The sequence below is a fragment of the Caloenas nicobarica genome, chromosome 16 (assembly GCF_036013445.1).
Source record: "Caloenas nicobarica isolate bCalNic1 chromosome 16, bCalNic1.hap1, whole genome shotgun sequence".
NCBI classification, from domain to species: domain Eukaryota; kingdom Metazoa; phylum Chordata; class Aves; order Columbiformes; family Columbidae; genus Caloenas; species Caloenas nicobarica.
In genome coordinates, this window is record NC_088260.1 from 3,757,271 (window position 1) to 3,772,451 (window position 15,181).

The 15,181-nt window shown below is 53.4% G+C and overlaps 1 protein-coding gene across 12 annotated transcripts in view; it reads left to right on the forward strand.

Moving 5' to 3' along the window:
- NCOR2 (nuclear receptor corepressor 2) overlaps nt 1-5,791 on the forward strand; it is a 226,376-nt gene extending 220,585 nt beyond the window's left edge. For 4 of the 12 annotated variants that reach the window (XM_065646424.1, XM_065646426.1, XM_065646430.1 and 1 more), the window contains exons 45-47: nt 1,561-1,647; nt 3,362-3,541; nt 3,651-5,791. In XM_065646424.1, coding sequence (XP_065502496.1) covers nt 1,561-1,647; nt 3,362-3,541; nt 3,651-3,826 — 443 coding nt within the window. In that variant the 3' untranslated portion in view covers nt 3,827-5,791. Of the gene's footprint in view, nt 1-1,560; nt 1,789-3,361; nt 3,542-3,650 lie in introns of those variants that run through there. The other 8 variants (XM_065646420.1, XM_065646421.1, XM_065646422.1 and 5 more) reach the window with 4 other exon arrangements.
- Nucleotides 5,792-15,181: the final 9,390 nt, after the last annotated feature.

Below are 15,181 nucleotides of genomic sequence, written 5' to 3' on the forward strand. Positions count from 1 at the left end.
AGGAAGGGATTTTAGTAAAAAGCGGCCCTGTGGAATTGAGTGGCTGGCGTGGGCTTCCCCGGTGCAGGACGGAGACCAGCCCGAGGGAGAAGGTTGGTGGGGAGGCTGTTCCAGCAGTGCCTGGGTGGGCATGCAAATGAATGACGTTAATCCCCAGTGAGGAGTACTAATTGATACTTAAATTAAGTATTAATGCTTTCCTACAGCAGCAATGCCTTCAGATTGTTAGTTTTAAGTAGAGGGAACAGCAGCTTTCCCACAACCAAGGGAAGGAGGAGCTGCGGGCAAGGACTTTGTGCAGCAGGAGGGTCAGGGACAGCCGTGTCAGATCCTCGCTGGTGCGAACGTGTCTGGGAGAAGCTCAGTGACAGCGGCAGCTGGGACGAGAGGGTGCAGCCAGCCAGGACCCAAAGGTCCACGGCAAACAAAATTGGAGGGGTGAGGCCCAACCTCCTGAGAGCATCCCCTGGTTCAAGCTGCTCCTGTTGCGCTGCAGGGAGGCGTAAAGGTGGAGTGTAGGGAGCTGAGGGCCGGGGTCACGCTGCGGGGGACCAAGAGAGATCCTGCCCGTTCCCAGGAAGACGAGCGAACTCAGGATCCATCCCTTTCCGAGCAGAGGGACAGCGATCCTGGTGTGAAGTCCCCCAGGATGGGGTGGCGGGGGGGTGTGCTGGGGGTGCTTCCCTCGCCAGCCTGCTGGTTTTGTGTCTGTATTTTGCCCTTGCTTGTTCCCTGTAACCACTGCGATGGGAATGACGGTGGCGTGGCTGAGCCCCCTGGTCCCGGTGCGGGGCTGCACCATAACTGCATGGCTTGAGACTCACACCCACGCCAACACCGCTGCCCCTCTGCAGCCTGTGGGAGGGGGCCCGGGGGTCTGCAGGAGGCTCCCAGCCCCGGGGGGAGGAGGGGAGCAGGTTGGGGTGATGGGCAGGGGGCTTGCAGAGAGGGAGGGAAGGAAGGACTCTGCCCCCTCCCCAGCGCAGGCAGCGTGTGCCCGGCCGGGGGCTGCCTGCTGCTGCCAGGGCCAAATCTGGGCACCTCAAGTGTTTTTGTGGGATGCTCCCTCTTTCTTCCATGACTTTTCCTCCATGGGAAACCAGCCTCCGAATTCCCAGCACACCGACTTGTGATCTGTGCGTGCATCCGTACAGACTCCCATGCATCCAGGTGACTCCGGCCCACGTGCCGAGCCTGGCACAGCCCCCCAGGGCTCAATGACAGCCGCTTATCCCGCCATCCTTCAACCCCTGGCCCCAGAGAACCCTGCCTGCCTGCAGCACCCCAAAAACCCAAATCCCAGAGTAAGTCCCATCCCACCGCCAGCCCCTGCCAAGCCCTGGGGCGGGACGGAGCGGGGAGGAGGAGGACGGGTGCATCGCAGCGCTTTAAAGAACAAGATGACAAAGTTTGTTGCTTTGCGAGAATGTGCTGACTGTTTGTTTCTTCCCTTCTCCCTTGTCTCCTTTCTCCCCCTTTCCCCGTCCCCCCCATCTTTCTTCTCATTTGGCTCCCCCCCATCTCCCGTCCCCTCTCTCCTCCCCTTCCCATATCTCCCAGGGCTAATCAGTTGTAGGAGCCAGTCGGTCCAAGAGAATTCCAGTACCAACATGGGGTTGGAGGCAATAATTAGGAAAGCCCTAATGGGTAAATATGACGAGCAGTGGGAAGAGCGCTCACCTCTCAGTGCCAATGCTTTTAACTCTCTGAATGCCAGTGCAAGCCTGCCCGCTGCTATGCCCATAACTCCTGCTGACGGACGGAATGAGGACGTGCGCTCCTTGCCAGGTCTGCAGCCCTCTCTCCACCTTCGCTCTCGCTGTCTTATTAATTCTCAGCCTTTATATATTTCCCCTTTTGTGGGTGGATTTATTCCCCCTCCCCCATTTTATGTTCATTTTGGTTTTCTTTTCTCCCCTCCCTCCCCCAGCTTCGAGCTTTGTGAATCCGCTGATTAATCCTGGTCTTGTTTGATGTTAATTTAATAGACTCAGAAGGTGCTGTTGCTTTCTCTAAACCACTGACTGTGCTCTTTTCCCCATTTGTTGGTTTTCAATATCTCCTTTTCCTTTTTTTTTTTTTTTTTACACCATGGAAAGGTTTATGGGGGACACACACCCCAAAAAACTGAAGCCATAAACTTAAATAGCCACCACAAACTGTCCATAAACCCCAGAAGGGTCACTGCTCCCAGAACAGGGGAAGGAGCTGAGAAGGGCCATGGGGGGACACGGGGCAGGGTGGCCTTTCCCTCCCCGCCCAGGGTTTGGGAGGTGTCAGGGGATGCTCCAGACTGGGACAGAGGGTTGGATGGGACCTGGCGGTGCCTGGAACAAGAGGGAGAGCTTTAGGGAGCTAAAGCGATAGACTGGGGACAACTTCGGAGAGCAGGGCTGGGGATAAGGTAATGATGGGCTCCGATGGGGCTTGCAAAGCCGGCTGGGCACATCAGTGGGGTCTGTCCAGCTTCAGGGGGGGGTTGAGCAGAGCCGAGGGAGGTTGGTTGTCAGATCCCCAGTTAAGGAAGAGAGGAGGGAGACCAGGGATGGATTGGTGAAAGCGTTTGTCCTCTGCACCCTTAGCAATCTGGGCACGCAGCCCCCTAAGCCGAGGAGCAGGGTCCTGGGGGGGACACGCACACATTACTCGGTGTCAGCTCAGACCAGGAGCTCTTCAGCTTGTGGCAGAAAAAGCTTTTCTGGCTCCTGCATGAAACCAGCAGCTTCTTCCAGCCACTCTTCCCCATGGCGGCGGCTGCCCGGGCAGGCAGGGTGGGATGCAGAGCCCGTCCATCCCTCCCACTTCGGGCGCTCCCCCCAGTTTAGCCAGGCTGACCTACTCAGCAGAGGCCGTTTTGGCTTTAAACCTTTCAAAAACTGGTTAAACATCACTGAGGATTTTGCTGTAGATTAAACACCATCCTGGCCATGTAGACCACGGGAACGGGGTATGTGCTGGGGGCTCCAGCACCCACGGAGCTCCTGGTGGGTCCCTGCCCAGGGACACACGGAGCTCCTGTCCCTGGATCCGCACTTGTGGGCCGAGCCACAAGCCGGCTCGGGAGCGGATCCTGCAGACATTTGTGGCTGCTCCTGCCCTGGATCCGCTCCATGGGACAGTTGGTGGCATCAACCCACAAAGTGCAGAGCGGCGCAGGGCAGGACAGAAACCTCCCGGAGCCCCCGCAGCCGCCCGCCTGCCCCGCTGCAGCCCCCTCGCCTTGCCCCACACCGCAGCAGCCCCGGGATCAGCTTCTCTCCTGCCACCGGCCATTTTTTGCAAGCTCTGAAAAGGGACCCGCGCCCCCTCCCTGCACCCCGTGGTGAGGAGGTGGGTGATGAGCGGGCGCTTCTCTTTGCAGGAGGAGGGGGAAAGCCAAAGATCGCTGCCAGGCCCAACAGCCGCAAGGCCAAGTCCCCAGCGCCAGGGCTGTCCTCGGGCGAGCGGCCGCCCTCCGTCTCCTCGGTGCATTCGGAGGGTGACTGCAACCGGCGGACACCCCTCACCAACCGCGTCTGGGAGGACAGGCCGTCATCCGCAGGTAGGGCTCGGGGTGGGGGACGTGTCCCCAAAGCGGCTGTGCCACCCGCACAAGGGGGCAGCCCCCACCCCGGCGCTGACTCTGCCTCCTCCTCCTCCTCCCCGTGCAGGTTCGACGCCGTTTCCCTACAACCCGCTCACCATGCGGCTCCCCAGCGGGGTGGTGACACCGGCCCCCGCCACCCCCCTGCCGCAGGGGACCCCCGGCAGCCAGCACCACGCCTGGGACGAGGAGCCCAAGCCCCTGCTCTGCTCCCAGTACGAAACCCTTTCGGACAGCGAGTGAAGGGAGCCAGGGGCAGGGAGATGGCGACCAAACCCGGGGCGCGGGGAGCCAGCGGGACACCCAGGGCGAGCACCCCCCGCCCCGGCCCCGCCGGCTCTCACGTGCGAAGACGCAGGAGCAGAGCTATTCTATTTTTTTCTTTTCCCTTTTTTTTTTTTTTTTTTTCCCCCCTTCCCCCCACAACCAGCCAGTTTGGGGTAATGTGTTTTTTTATTATTATTTTTTGTTTGATTTTTTTTTTTTTCTTAACATCTGGAAATGTCTGCATCCTCTTCAGTCTGGAAAAAAAAAAAAAAAAGAAAAAGAAAAAAGCCTTAACGAGACAAAACCCAAGGAACCCATCTTCGATCTTGGCAACCTTGCCGGGCGGTGACCTCGGCGCTTGCGAGGGACTGTGAGCGGCCGCGCTCCCGCGGGGTCGAGCGAGGGGCCGCGGGATGCTCCCCCGCATCCCAGCCGTGCCACAAACGTGCTACACCTTGAGCGGGTTGAAGAAAAAGGAAGAAAAGAAAAAGTTTTAAGAAATGAAATAGGAAGGAACGTCCCGGTTGGGTTCCCTTGTGCCCACGTCAAGTGTCAGCCCTGGAGCCACCTCAAGAGGCTTCAAATGTGGCTGGGATGAGCGGGCAGGGGAGGGAGGAAAGAGCTATTGCTTAAAAAAATCCTGATCCCTTCGGTGGAAGCGACCCCGGGCTGAAAGGGGAGCGGGGACAGGGGTGTCCCCGGGCTGAAAGGGGATTGGGGACAGGGGTGTCCCCGGGCTGGCTCGCGTACTGCCCACGAGGGGCTCGGTTGCTTTAAGTGCATTGTTGTTTTCTGAATGGTGAGAAAAAGGCAATTGTAAATTGTATTGGTCTACAGGGTATATTTTTGATACCTTCGGTGAATTATGTCAATATTTTACGCAAGGAAGGACTTAAAACACAGTGTTACATGCTGTAAAAGAGGTTCTGTTCTTACGTGCAGGCTTTGATGCGTTTGTCCATTGTATGGAAAGGTTAAAAAAAAAAAAAGAGAAGGTTAACAATGATCCATTGAAGTTATCTGTAAGTCAGGAGAATGTATGAACTTAGTTTAAAAAAAAAAAAAAAATAATAATATCAAAATCTTGCCATGGTTGCAGGGCCCCCCGTTACACACACCTTTGCTGACTCGGCAGGAATTGTTTGCTGGTTGTAGACGTTGATTCTGCGGAGCCCCCCGGGTGCAGGGCAGAGCGGGCAGGAGGCCGGCGGGGCTGGGACTTCACAGGAAACTTAAAAAAAAAAAAAAAAAAAAAAGATAAAAAAGGAAAAAAAAAGTTTTTATTGTATTTTTGTGATACACACGAATGCTCTACTTTACATTATTTTTTTCATTCCATGATGTTGGCTCATATCTGCAGTTACATGGTTAAAGAACAAAATATTAGACTCTTTTTTTCATTCACTTCTGCTTTCTCGCTCTGGGAGAAAAAAAAAAATTGCAAAAACCCCACAAAAATATGTATTAAATGCTTCGCATTCTATACGCTAGCGGAACCCAGAGCTCGGCACAGACTTTGTGGCTCTCGGGCTGCCGGGTGGCCACAGCTCCCGCAGCCCCCGCGTCCCACACGCGGCTCCGGCGGCGTCACCTTCCGTGGATCTTTCTTCTCCCCCTGCAACGTTCCCAGGTTGATTCTGATTTCAAAGCAAGAGAATGATGGTGTTTGTTGTTTGTTTGGGGTTTGTTTATTTTTTTTTTTCTTGGGTTGTTTTTTTTGGTTGGGTTTTTTTTGTTGGTTTGGTTTTTTTTTTACAATGTACAGGTTTTTAATGTTCATCAATGTTTATGTCTTTTCTGTTGTGCTTTTTTTTTTTTTTAGAAAAAAAAAAAATCCAAGACAATGCACAAGCGATGTGGAAGTCTTTCCCTTCCCAGGTTATTGCTGCTGGTGTCTCCGTGGCTCTGAGATATAAAAACAGAGCTGATGTCTGGGCATGATGCTATTAAAGTGTTGCAGATTTTGCTGGGTGGGGAGGGGGAAAAAAATCTAAATCGGGCCCATCTTCAAAGCCGCCTCCGTAACCTTTTCAGAAAAAAAAAATAGAAAAAAAAAAACAAAAAAAAAAAAACACAACAAAGAATAAAGTTCCCACTTGGCACAGTAGCAATACTGTGTGCTGCTGCTTTGGTGTCTCAAGGAGTGCAGGAAGGTGCTGGTGGAAGGCGGCTGCTGCGGTCACAGCCCGGTGACAGGTCACAGCCTGGTGACAGGACCCTGCCATGGTCACAGCCCGGTGACAGGTCACAGCCCGGTGACAGGACCCTGCCGTGGTCACAGCCCGGTGACAGGACCCTGCCGCAGCATCTCTCACCGCAGGGACCCCGGCCTGGGCTCAGCCACAGAGGGGGACAAGAGAAGCCCTGCACCGAGGTGCTGCCGTGGGGTTTTGGCTGTGGCTCGCTCGCCGGTGGTACCTGCAGCCCCACACCGTGCCGGGGATGCAGACGCTGGTTTGGGTTCCTCACTGCGTGGACATCCCGTGCTGACCCCAGCCGCGTATGGGGAAGGGGCTCGGACTCCAGGCGGGAGCTGCAGAGCCACCTCCTTGCCCCCCCCGGCTGGAGCGGGGGTGTCCCCCCCGTTACTCCAGGCTCAGTCACCCAGCACCTGGAGCCGTGGGCTGGAGGATAAAGAGCTCGTCCCACCCTTCGGTGCCAACCCTGTGCCCATGTTGCTCTTTTCCTTTTGTGCACCCAGGGAGAGGGGTTGGAGCTGGGGGGCTGGCCGGGAGCCCCGAATGATGCCCAGGGCTGTGCTGAGAGTTCAAAAGAGTTTTCAGATGTTTGCGAGGTTGTTCTTTTGGGGTCTGCGGCGCTGTGCTCATGGACGGAGGGGCGGGCAGATGTCTCGAGATGTCGCACTGCTTTTTTAACCAACCAGTGTCCAAAAGCTGCTTAAGCAGGATGTTTTTATTGACTCTGGTCACCAAGGGATACTGTTGGCACCCAAAGACAGCTGTGGGACCGTGCACCCCGCAGCTAAGTGACCCCCAAGTAAGAGAGACGTGCACCTGTGCCGGCATCGTGCAGGAGTGATGCTGGAGGACACCTTGGCTTTGTTGCTCTTTGACCAGCAGCCAAGAAAAACATTGTTCAATTGTGATTGAATTCAAAAATTGAATTTAAATTGATTTTTTTTTTTTAAAGTATATATATTCTGGTGATGGATAATCCCTCACAAGCCTTGTCGAAAACCATTGGGGAGGCTAATTAGCCACTACCTAATTAAGAACTGCAACAGAAGCCTTGAATCTATTTGTGGGTCTAAATCACTATCACTATGTCCTCATGGCATGCGGTTGACTTTGGTTGGGGTTGGGAGCTGTTGGTCCCCAAGTCCCCCCCAGGTCTAGGGGTGTGTGTGTGTGGCGACGTTTTACAGGGCAAGGGATGGATGAGGGGACGGCGAGCCGAGGGGACGGCGAGCCGAGGGGCAGGGCTCTGTGCGAGGAGAAACTGGATGGCTGTGTAGAATTCAATCCATTGAAGGGCTGGTAGTTGGTTCTGCACTTGGGGGCCTTCTGCTGCCTTTCCTGGGGCTCAGAAATGGATGTTACACAAAAGATGTTTTCCTGAGAGCAGCACTAAGCATCTCCTTCAGGGTGTACCCCGACCTTCTGCCGGCTCAGCGTTCCGGGTGCTCACCCCGACCCCAGCGGCTGCAGGTCCTGGGGAAGGGTCCCCAGTGCTGCGGGACTGGTTTGTCTCTCCAAGGAACATCCACAAGGTTCCTGTGCTGCTGAAGGGTCATCCTGGGTCCCTCGTATTGCCCAGACACCATCTGAAATCCCTCCAGGTACGTACCCGCGCTGACCAAACCTCCGGTCCCTGCACCAGCTCCCATGGCGATGCACTAGGTAGATACCTGCTGACTCTTACAGATTAGTCCAAAGATCTCAGAGACCAGAGATTTTGTTGAAATCCTTATTGGAAAGGCTTTTGCCACTCCGAAGGCTATTAGAATAAGTTACTAAATAGTATGAACAGGAGCCAAGCTCTTCAGCCTTCCGCATCGGGGTTTAAGCGCTGACGAGGGCTGACAGCGGTAGCCCTGGTCAATAATTCATGTTGACGCTGAAGAAACAGTAGAGGGGAAAGCTCTGAATTCAAGGTTAACACTTATGATTTAATGATGGAAAACTTTAGGTCTACTTGAAAAGCTCTTGCATAAGGAGATGAAATGGGACAAAAGCAGATGGCTTTGAAAACCAGCAGTAAAAAAAAAAAAGTCAGAAATCCAAAGTCACTGTTATTTTCAGACTCTGGCAGACAGGGGGTTTGAAGGGGAGAAGGAAGACAAAAGAAGGCCCCTGATGTCTTTGCCATGGATAGAGACCGTGAGAAGGCACAGGACCATTGCAACCTTCTAGTGATGAATTGGTGTTTAGTTAGGATTATGGGGATTTTTTTTTTTCTTTTTGGAAGAATTAAAGCAAGAGCAAGATTTCTTAGCTGGGCCAGGCTCACTTGGCAGGGAGGAAGGGGCACAAGACCGAGGTTGTCCTTGCTGCACAAGCAGGACTCGGTGCGTTGGGCTTCGTCACCCTCCCTGCAGCCTGTGTCACCTGCGGGTGACAGGGAGGTGATGCGGTGTGGTGCCCAGTGATGGGCAGGGGAGGATTAAAAACAAAAAAGAGGGTACAAAACATGCCAGAATACAAAACTTGTGTGCTGATGGCACCCAGCCCTGTGCCCCCGGCCCTGCGCGCCAGCCCCCTGCAGAGCTGGGGCTCTTTAACCGAGCGGCTGAACGGGTCGGACGTGCCTTTGGCCAGCAAAGCCGGTCACCATCCCCGTGCTCCTCGCAGCAGGAAGCGTTTTATACTCTCCCGACAATTGCAATCCAAATAGTCATTCATCAGCTCTTGTGATTTGCCATGAAATTATATATGCTCGCTGATAATGATGCAGAGGGCTAAAGAGCTGATCTTGGCAGGAGATGAGATGTTTTAGGCTGGCGAGTAGCTTGGGAGGAAAATAGAGCGGCTTTTGATGGGATGCCTGGATCTTATCAGTGTGGGACACCGAAGGGCATTGGGCAGGGGTGTTTTGGCTGGCTGAGCCCTACCTGCCTTGCGTGCCTGTCTGGGAAGAGTTGGGGTCGTAAGAAACTTGGGAGTGAGTGTCACTGTGCAGGGGGGGAGGGGGATAACAGCTGAATTAATTGTCAGGTTTATTTATCCACTCTTTTTTGGCCTCCTGTAATTACTAAAATGAGGATTTGTCAGGACTCCAGGCAATGGAGTAGTAATAAATCACTCGCCACCGACGGGAGCTTGGAACGGTTGTGTGTGAGCGAGCTGGGATCAGTGTTGGCTTTAGTGAAGTGCGAGTGCTGTCGGAGGAGCTGGTCCACAAACAAACAAACAAAACCAAGAAAAAGCTTTGCAGAAACGCCTCTGAAATAAAATCCCTGGAGCCACAGTTCTCAGCTGCTGGGAGGAGGAATCACCTAACGGGGATGCAGGGGGACTTGGGGGTTGACGAAAGCCTCAGCACCAGCGTGTGGGATGCTGCCGGACCCTGCGGGGCTGCAGGTCCCTTCCCGTGGTGGTACCAGCGTGTCCAAAACCACTGCTATGGAATGCACACACCTGGGCTGAAAAACTGCAGAAGGCCGGTTGAAAGGCAAAAATCCTCGTGCTGCAAACGTGCCAGTTTCTGCGTCTTGCTTGCCAGAGTGGTGCTCTTCTGCAAGTCGGGCTTTGCTGGGCCCTGCCCTCCCAGCCTGGCTGGTGTCGCGGGCTCAGTCCTGCCGGCGCGGCAGCGATGCTGTGCTGGGGGCACGTGGGGGTCTGGATCCCACCCGAGGAGGGGCCGTTCTCATCTCAGCTGCAGACACAGTAACCACCGACAGGTGAGGCTTCCTCTTGTTGGGCCTGGTAAATGGAGAACAGGCAGAGACAACCACCGGGAGATCCGTTCTGCCACCTGCCTGTGCAGAGGAGAGCACCGGTCACACATCGGCTCGAGTTCGTGTGAAGAGGCCAGTGTGTTTCCCTTCTTTGGGGATAATCCAAACATCTCTCGCTGGCAATGCATGTAACCTGGCGAAGCACAGGGTGTTGGGAGTGGTGGTAAACTCCATCTGGAGAGCTCTCGGCTTTGAAGTCGGGTGCCGTTTTAAACTCTGCAGGGTACTTTCACTTTGCAAAAGCAGCAGTTGTCAGTGAAGATTGATCTTGGTCCAGAAATTTGTGCTGCCCTCCCGACTTCTTTTCATATTTATTAGTCATTTGCAATCTCTTTGATGACTAGATGCACGCTCAGCTCAGAGAAAACTCTGTTGCAGTATTTGCCAAGGTGATGCCAGGGGATAGGAAAGACCGATTGCACTACCTGTGAGGCCCGGCCACGCGAACGATGGTGTGTTTCAAGTTGTCATCGTTAATTGCTATGGCAGCCCCCAGTGCTCAGCAGCAGGGGCTGAGGAAACCGTGGAGGAAGCAGAAGCCCGGGGACGGCTGGTCTGAGGTCGTGCAGCCCTGGTCGAGCCAGCCAAAATCAATTGCTCCGCACGTTGCAGGTCAGTGTTTGCAGAAAACACCGTCCCTGCAAGACGGACGTCTCCGTGGGCTGCAGGGGCTCCTCTCCTGCCTCTGGTGGCACAGGGGACAGAGAAGGCTTCATGAAGAACAAAAAGCAGAGCAATACCATTCAGAAGGTTGGTCCTGAAGACACTACATCCTCATTCAAGATGTTCCTCAAACTCTGCTCTGAGCAGCTGTTCATGTGTGGGGCGTGATGGGCCCTGAACTGGCTCAGATGAGACACGGACTCTGAGGAGGTTTGGACTCCATTGACTTGGGTGTTTGTTGGCCAAAGGCTGGAGTGTAGATATGCAACCCTGATCCAGCTCTGCCCGAGTTCCAGGAGTATTTTCTGCTGCTGTTTTGTCTTCAGCCCTTTCCAGAAAGCAAAGCAGCTGCCAGAGGTCAGACACAAGGACCCTGGTCGGTGCGTGCTTGAAGATGGGTGCCAGGTCTGGATCTGCATTCCAGTTGGACCAAAGCATGGCTTTTCCCCATGGGGATGTTAATCCTGGCCCTTGGCTTTGAGCCATCTCCAGCTTTCGCATTTTTGGAACTGAAAAGGAGCACCATTCTGTTCAGGGGAAGAACAAATCCTTATACCCTGTCTCTATACCCCGATGAGATGTCACAACCAGTTCAAGCATTGACAGCTGTCTAGAAGTGAAACCCATCCCTCTGGACCCGTTTTTAAGCTACCAGGATAAATTCAGTCCCCATGGGCTGCCAGAGCATCCTGCTCCCCTTCACACCAGCAACAGCCCCTGAGCTGGAGCTGCCTCCTCCATCCACCGGTGAAGGAGAATCCAAGCAAAAGAGGTTGGAAACCAAATAGCAGAGGTTGCTCTTGGGTCTCTTTGTGGGGGAGGGCAGCTTTTTTATTAGGTCCAGATGTTGTTTTCTGCCCCAGGCCATGCTGGGAAGTAAAGCAAAGTGTGTTAATGTTGGCTGCAAGAGCCCCATTGGAAACAGGCTCCAAGGATATGGGGTTTCTCCTGCACCCCTGTTTCCTGGAGGCCTGGGGGAGATGGGCCAGCACGGGAGGCACAGGCATGGGCTGCTGAGCATCCCTCTTCCATTCGCTCTCCAAAAATCCAACAGTGAGTATGGCTTTAGCCAGCCACCCACTTCTCCAGGGCTCTTTGGTGCCCGCTGTCCCCCGGTCAGTAGCCGGGGTCCCCAGGCCGATGGCACCTGCCGGGAGAGTCGGCCCCATCGCTGAGCTGGTGGGTCCCTTCTGGACCGATTTCCTGTGGGGTTTCATGTGGAGATGTGGAGATGGAGGACACGGTGTGCAGGGCAAGGCTGCTCTCCAGATGTTCTTTCTCACCATCAGGCAGTGTTTAAAAATATATGTGATTTTTTTTTTTTTTTTTTTCCCCTTTCCCTCCCTCTCTCTGAGTGCATATAGAAGAGAGACCTCTGGAAGGGAGAGCAGGCGGGGAGGATGGCAGGACCTTGCCCCAGATCTGCCACTTCTCCACGAACGAAGATTTTTCCAGAAAGTGCTGAGCTGGGCGCTTTGCTGCATCGCGGGGCCGGCGAATGGAGCTGGGCTCCAGCGGGTCCCCGTGATCCTGTGCCAAGCCTGGAGGCCTTGGAAACACGTGGCTCATTAACAGTGAGCTTTGGCTACGGCGGGGGCTCGCACAGAGGGCTGGTGCTGCCAAAACCTTTACAAGTCCCGGAGGACTCGGAAAGGGCCCGAGCTGCAAAGTTCAAGGGCAGACCCGGAGGCAGAGCAGAGCTGCACTTAGCGAAGTACCGCGAGCCTCAAGTGCTACTCCACCATCCCCTGCTCTGCTCCACCTTCACTTTGATAACAGGCTCAGGCTCGAGCTGTGCAGATGCTCAACTCCTCTCCCAAATACAAGTTAGGGATCTGCATGGCTCTGGGTGCTCTCTCCTCTGACTCAGTCTATATTCCAGGGAAAAGCCCATGCTCAACCAGCCAAGGATGCTCTAAGAGACCTGAAATGCTGCCATCCCCTAATGCCTCCCTAGAAGCTGGACCTGAAGCTAAAACCCCAGCTCTGCACCTCCAAGGCCGTCCTGCTTGGCCACCACAGGTCGGTCGGTCCGTAACACGGTGATGTGTGTCATCACCGTGCCAGGCATGGGCACCGGGGACACCCGCTCTTAAACTTGTCCCCTGCATCGGGCAGCTGAGCTGTGCTCTTTAGCAGCTGAAATGAATGTCCTGGAAGTGCAGGTGCTAAAACAAAACAAAACCACCCCAACCTTCCAGAAGCACAGCAAAAACCCATCTGTGAGTGGAAGAGGACAAAGAAGAATACAAAGGCTTTCATTTCCTGAGGCATTTGTCAGCAAGACAAACGAGGGTTTTTTTCAAATTTGCTGCGTTTTCCTAGCTGGCCTCTCACACAAATGCCAAATGGACTTTTACTAGGATGAAGCAGGGTGTTGGCTTTTGTCCTTCATAATCCAGCGCTCGAGGACTCAGATGAGGGGTCGGCTGGCTCGCTGTTCATTATCAGTAAGTGGGGCATATTTGAAGGAAATGGGCAGATTTCAACACTACATCTATAACTAGTTTATTGCTGGCGTGTTCCTCTCTTGCTCTTATTATTTATGTTGAAAATGATAAATGAGGGATTGATGATTCTAGCTGGTTTATGAATAATCAGGTTATTTTGCTGTAAGGCCCCAGGGGAAGGTAATGTTTCTACAATCCTCCACCAAAGAGAACGCAGTTTGCACTCGTGTGTGTGCGTGTTGCTCGTTCCTCCGCCACTTTGCACTTGCCGTGTTTTTCGCCCTCCTTCTTCAAGCGTGCACATCCCCACGGCATACCCCAGCGCTGACACAGGTTTTGCTGTCCGTGCAGCCCCCAGCATCAGCACCTGCAGCCACGCGCAGGGTGTTTGGAGCAGTTTTGCTCTCCGGTGCAGGAGGTGATGAGTGTCTCAGTGGCCCGTGATGGGAGTGTGCATGGCCGGGGTGCAAGCCGGGTGCTGTGCAGAGGTGCTCAGAGGGCACTGACCACAACAGGCAGCTTGGACGAAGCTCTGATCCCATTTGTACTTCAAGGAGCTGCAAATAGCCGCTGGTCTCAGGATTTGCTTGTGAGACAGGAAAAGCCCCGGGGAGATGATTTGAATGTTTGTGTATATAGAAATGTCTAATCACTGGACTCAGAACAGGCTCAGGAAGGGAATCTGGAGGTGGTTAGCTGGAGAGGAGGATATTTTTATGCTAGAAATGTGCTGTCCGCCTGTTTGTGGGTAGGAAGGACATGATGAGAATCAAAGGCTTGGCAGGATGAGCATTTTCATCCTCGTCGATGTGAACTCCCCGTCTGCCTCGGACCCAGGCGTGGAACTGTTTGGATCCAGTATCATTGTTAGAAGCAGAAAATAGAGCTCATAAAACTCCTTCCTTACGCCCCAAAAAAGCAATTCCAAGACCCTCTGTCCTACAAGCCACTCCTGCATTGATTTTCTGCTGTGGCCGGGCACATTGCCGGGGGAAAGGGACTCGGAGCTGTGGCAGAAGCCGGGCAGCCCTGGGCAGGTCCTCGGTCCTCTCCTGTGTAACGAGAGCAGGGGATTTAGAAACAGGCAGAACTGGGGATGGTTAATGTGGTGGCAAACCCGCATGGCCAAGCCACGTTCCTCCCAGGCCATGGGGTAACAGCAGAGATCGTCCAAGGACATTTCTGCAGGTCCAGGCTGTGACATTGCCATCTGCTGATGATAAGGAGAGGAGACCAAGCCCAAGGTCTTGCACGTGGTAGCTTCAAGCCAATGACTTGGCAGCAAGGGCAAGTTTTTACTGCTCCACTACCAGGTAAGGTCCTTTCTCTGGCAAATCTCTCTGTTGTTTGTTGACTGTACATATGAAATTTCATAAGGCATCTGTTTTTCCCTTACAGCTCTGCTTTGCTGAGTGGAATGGGGATCACAGCATGTGGATTTTTATTATTATTTAATTTGTAGCTGCCCATTATCAGCAACTTTTTTTAGGTGAGGTTTTTGGCATTTTACACTCAGCATTCTTGCTGTCTGTAAAACCAGCCTAAACTTTTCCTTCTGTTCATAAAGGCATCTAGTCTAAATTCAGAGCCCATCCATTATAACTTCAGCACCTTGTAATCCCTCAGAGATATGTGCAATTACTCTCTGAAATATCCCAGGAGCAAAACTAATACCAAGCATCATCTGCTTAAATTTACAACATCCAAATGGCACAGTAAAGCCACTAGCTTAGGGGTTAGCTCATCTGAGCGCACTTGCCAAAACACATATCCTGCATCTAATACTGCTTTTGCTGCTGGGGATTAGGCTGCCACCTCAGGAATCTTCATTGGACAGCATTCACGTTTTACGGTTTTATTTAAATAACAGAAGTGGATGCACATGTCCTTCATCTGGCATTTGGGTTCCAACCATTGCGCTCGGGCAGTCTGTACATCTCCTGCCTTCTCCGTGCTGTGGTGGTTCCTCAGGTGCTTGAGGATGAGCGTGTCTTCCATCCTTCATCCTAGGAGCAGTTCAGCTGCGATGTGTCTCAAAAACCTTGGGACAAGGAGACGGGCACTTCCCGTGCACCTGAAGCAAGGCTCTTGCGTAACGTGGCTTTCCTTCTCCTTTCCATTCCTTTGAGTTTAACAGCCTTTTTCATCCAAGCCTATTGACTTCATCCCTATAAATCCAATATGATTTTTCCAGAAGGATTAGTGTCAGATTCTCCCCGCAAACATCCCAGGTCTTGGAAGACAGCTGAACGCTGGATGGTGAGCCTGAGGCTTTTACAGCAAGAGCTTTAAAACACACTC